Source organism: Asparagus officinalis, chromosome 6 (genome assembly GCF_001876935.1).
Source record: "Asparagus officinalis chromosome 6, Aspof.V1, whole genome shotgun sequence".
Lineage (NCBI taxonomy): Eukaryota > Viridiplantae > Streptophyta > Magnoliopsida > Asparagales > Asparagaceae > Asparagus > Asparagus officinalis.
This window is the reverse complement of record NC_033799.1, coordinates 71,867,917-71,872,553: the sequence shown is the minus strand read 5'-3', so window position 1 is coordinate 71,872,553 and position 4,637 is coordinate 71,867,917. Positions and strand designations below refer to the sequence as shown.

Here is a 4,637-nt window from a genome sequence, read left to right as displayed (position 1 = left end):
GGGACCTTTTCGAATTGGTCGGGGTTCCCAACCCCGATCAATTAGTTAAGTGTTTCGTAGCGGATGTACTAAACAATCGGGGTTGGCAAATCTGACTGTTTACGAGGCCGTTTAAAAAATAATCGACCCGCTTTCTCGCCACGGCGCTAACGTGACGAGAAACCGGGTCGATTCTGCTAATTAAAACTCAACAAGGTCGAATTCGGTAATAAAAAGTGAAAACGGGTCTACAGTGAAAATTTCCTCTATAATACAGAATGTAAGTAGCAAGAGCTAATTCTGTATGTCTCCAGGGTCCTTGTATTGGGGTACACCCAGGGGATATTGATAGTTGATCGACATCGGACAGGAGAGCTCATTAGCATATTTGAGGTCCTGCTATATTGGTAGAGTACATGATGATGCTGACTCATGATAAATATCTCTAAATTGCAGGATAAAAGGATGGTGATATCAGAGGTCAGTATTTAACTTAGGATGAGGCTTTGACCCTGTCAATTGACAAGTTTTTAACAAAAGCTACTGTTTCTTTGAAGATGCCCAAATTAAATCCCCTCGCCTGAGAATGGTACATGATAGATGATGCTCGTAGGTGATCAAAGTTTTGTTATGATTCCTACGAGATACATTGTTTGTTCATTCAAAAACTTAGTTGTTTCCTATTCTGTGTATCCTGTTAGTCGTTGTAATAATGGTCTATGAATGATAATCATAATCCTTGATGTCTGCAGATGGTGAGGATAATCTGCTCCCTCGTATCTCATGATTGAAGAAGGCTTGATATGGAGCAAGGGCACGCCGTCCTTTTCGCTAGGCCCTTTAGCCTCTTGTATAGGCTTATTCTTTGTACTGGTGAGGTTCATTGTTTATATTATCGTAATATTTCTTTACTGAGATTTTATTTGGTTTACTTGGAGTTGTAAATGAATGCATGCGTTCTCTCACATCATCCTCGAAATTTTACCCTAAAAAATCCGTAAAATGTACATGAAATCTTTGAAAGATTCATGTATTGTATATACAAGGTTTGAAGATTCAGGGAGTTCAGGACTCGGGGTTTGTGAAATTTAGCCTTTATCAATTTCACACAATACATGTATTGTACATACAAGGTATAGCACATGATATGTGTATATGCGCTGCTCTGTTGAGTTTTATGTGGATTCAGGTAATTGCAAATCACTTTCGGGTGGGATTTCGAAACCCATTCATTTCTATCCTGTACTTATTGGTGGATTTTCGAAACCCATTCAACTCAGTAGAAGTTGGTGCTACGTCTTGGTATGGCTTTAGCTTAAAGTAAAAAAAAAAAAAAATTCAAGAAGATTACTTCTAATGTGACCGCTTCAGAATTACTAACAAGAACTACCTCCATTTTTGTCATTGTCTTGGGAAAAGCTTTTGGAGATTTGATGCTGCTATACCAACCACTGCACTTACTCGTTTCTTCTCTTTGTGAGGCCATGCTTGTGTCAATATTCCTCATTCTACTGAACTTCTGCACAAATTCATCCTTTACTTCCTGAATATTCCCTTGCTATCATCCTTTTCTGGTTAAGCCTTTTGTGCAATTTTTGGATATAAGCAATATATGACATCAAAAGTTTTTGTCCACACCCCCCGAAACGCATAAGAGACTTTCCTCATCAAATTTTTGCATTGGATTATAAGGCTGTTTCTCTCAACTGTGGTATATTGTTATAAGCAAAATCTAAGTCATCAAATTTAGATAATTTGGATATTTTGCACCCTTTTTTTCCGCAACTCAAATTTGAGTTCTTAATAAATTTCTTGTTAGCTTATCATAATTTTGTTTCGCTTCTTATATCGTTATAAGTACCTTTCCTTTATGTGGCACATCCCATATGGAAAAGCCATCAGATTACAGTTAATTCAGAACTTAACATGGATTTCTTGTTGAGAATGAAGAAGAAAGGAAAAGGTTTTAGCAGGAAATTTTGGTCGCATAAATTTAATAGAAATTATCTTCATAAGTAGTAGAGGCAATAAACTAAAAGTCAAAAAAGATTTCTACAAATTGATCAAAGGCTAATTAATGAGCTTGGACTCATGGGTCAAGTCCACCAAAGAAATTTTGTTGCATAAAGGCATTAGGTGATGATCCCTACTTTTACTTCTCATTTGTCACCCTTAGTTAACTTAGCCTTTACCCCAAAGGGTTTAGACTCTAATCCAAAGTTATATGTAAGCTGCAATGGCTTTTTCATTCATGTCATTCTCACTCTTTTTTCCCCTTATATACACACACAAGTTAATAATTCATTCACACCCCCTGACCTCAAACACTTATAAAGTCTCATAATAAATCCTCCCTCTTTTTTACGTCTCCCACCGGTATGTCTTGCTTTTCTCATGAAGAAGAGAAACAAAGCTTGTGCTCTATGCCATCTCTCATCAGAGAAGCTTGTTCTTATTGCCATATTTCTTCTTGCCTCAAATCCTCTTCTTCTTTGAGCTTCGAAGACGAAGGAGGAGGAGAAGACACTCTATCCGATAGTGATATTGATAACAAACATGTTCATCTACTTATCTATATACACTTGTTCTTTCTCCTTCGCTGTGGTCTTCTTTCTCGTTTATGCTGATTTATACTTTTGTTTCGTTGTCAGGTGATAATATTGGAGATCAGAAGTCGAGCAATGAAAGCGAAAGCAAAGCCGAAAGACTACTTGTTCTCTGACAACCTCCACTGGTTTATTGCACCAAACGAAACCAAAGAGAAAGGCGATAATAACGATGGCGATGTCCAGAGTGAGGTGTTCTACTCAGTGAAGAGCTGCTTCTCTCGCTGCTCAAGCGAGAAGGAGAACGATATCCTTAGCCATTTTAGGAGGAGAAATTCGATATGGGAGGAGTTCTTGCACTGTGAAGGGTGGCCTTTTGGCCTGAGCAGGAAAGCTCTGATGCTGCCACCTCTGCCGAGATCTCCTCCAGACTCCTGGACTTGGAGCAAGAGGAACACCGGTACCAAGTTTTGTGCTGCTACATGAAGAAGTACGAGTGGATAGCTTCCTGTGTTTTGAATGCCATATGTATGGTTTCCTGAAATATTATTATTAGTTTCACAAAAATTTCACAAAACCACCCCTCAACTCCGGAGGTTTCCGCGAACCCTTGAACTTTATAATTCCTCTACAATTTTGGTCCCCTAATGGAGCTAGTGGATTTGGTTAACGTGAGTAGCGTCGTCTTTTAATCAGATCAACTCTTTGAGGGGGGTCACTCTATATAGTTCCTGGTTGTTTTTAGAGGATTTTATGAAGTTTAGGGGGCTTTGTTGGGAACCTCCAACGTTTAGAGGGTTTTTTTTGGGAAACTTAATTAGCCCTTGAAATAAGCAGCATCATGTAGATATATGAAAATCCAAGAGTTTGGCTTGTTGTATAACCCATGTCCATATTGAAAATTTCTGGCTTTGTTTTGGTAGTATTTGATTTGGGACCCTGAATTTAAGCTTGTTTTCTACTGCAAGAGCTGTGTTTTGGTAGTATTTGATTTTGGACCCTGAACTTATGCTTGCTTTCTAGTGTAAGAGATGAGCGGTGGCAATAAGGACGCATGCCCCCTTCATATTGATTGTTAGCTGGTGTGTCAGCTTACGTAGCATTAGTTGTCAGATATCTTAAAAGCGATTAATCAGATCAAGTCCCTTAAACATACATGACATATTTATAAGCCTGATGAAATGGATCAAGTGGTTATGATCCATACCAGTTTGTTGCCGACCGCTATACAGTAATTATGGGTCGGGCTTCGGCCAACCCACTTATTAGATCAAATCAGGGTTGGCATCTCAAGAGAGAGAACTAGAAGATCCATGGTAGCAAGTGGTGAATGAATTATGTGACTCAAATCATCTGGCTCAGACTTCTCACGGGACAAATACTGCAGTCGAACAGTACTAGAAAGGGATTTGCTCTACCTATTTTGTGACTTATTTTTGGCTCATTATGACAAAGTCAGCATAGCCACAGGGAAGTGAGCAATTGGCACTGGTGGAAGACATTAAACGATACATTAAGATTAGTAAAAGTTTGGGTAAATTTCATAAAACCCCCACTGAGTTTGGGCGTATCTCAAAAACTTCCCTTAACTTTTAGAATAGCATAAACCTACCCTCATTAAGTTTTGCGGTTCTTAGAAAACCCCATTCAATTTTAAATGCTTTCCAATAACATCCCCACACCAATAAATAAAGAAAGAAATAAATAAAGATAAGAGCATGAACCACAATTTTCATTAACATGACATAAGTATTGAAACAACTATAGATGTATAATCAACATGTACTTGGATATTTGGATCTGGATCCGGATATTTCATTATATAACCATATCTGTAACTTTATCCTATCGCTTATAGATTAGAGCTATCACATCCGTATCCAAACGGATATGGTTACAGATATATTCGCGGATATGGTTTTGCATCTCTGGATCTAGATGACAACATACGTGCAATAGGATAAATCTGCATCTAGATTATGCATAGCAAAAAACAAGAAAACCCTAACTTGCATCTAGGAACATAAACATCAAGTTTAGGATTTAACAAATTGATCGTTTCTGGAGGATCGACATGTCTTTCTTGATCAACGGCTAGAGGGAGACCACAAT

At 38.2% G+C, this 4,637-nt stretch overlaps 1 protein-coding gene across 8 annotated transcripts; it reads left to right on the top strand.

Moving 5' to 3' along the window:
• LOC109846376 lies at nucleotides 443-3,474 on the top strand. 8 transcript variants are annotated; one of them, XM_020415605.1, is made up of 4 exons: nucleotides 445-459; nucleotides 537-592; nucleotides 732-852; nucleotides 2,631-3,474. In XM_020415605.1, the coding sequence occupies exons 3-4, from the start codon at nucleotides 763-765 to the stop codon at nucleotides 3,009-3,011; spliced, it is 471 nt and encodes a 156-aa protein (XP_020271194.1). In that variant the 5' UTR covers nucleotides 445-459; nucleotides 537-592; nucleotides 732-762; the 3' UTR covers nucleotides 3,012-3,474. The 8 variants fall into 8 exon arrangements, with proteins under 8 accessions (XP_020271197.1, XP_020271194.1, XP_020271195.1 ...); XM_020415608.1 differs by lacking the exon at nucleotides 537-592 and having other exon boundaries at nucleotides 443-459; XM_020415606.1 differs by lacking the exon at nucleotides 445-459 and having other exon boundaries at nucleotides 482-568.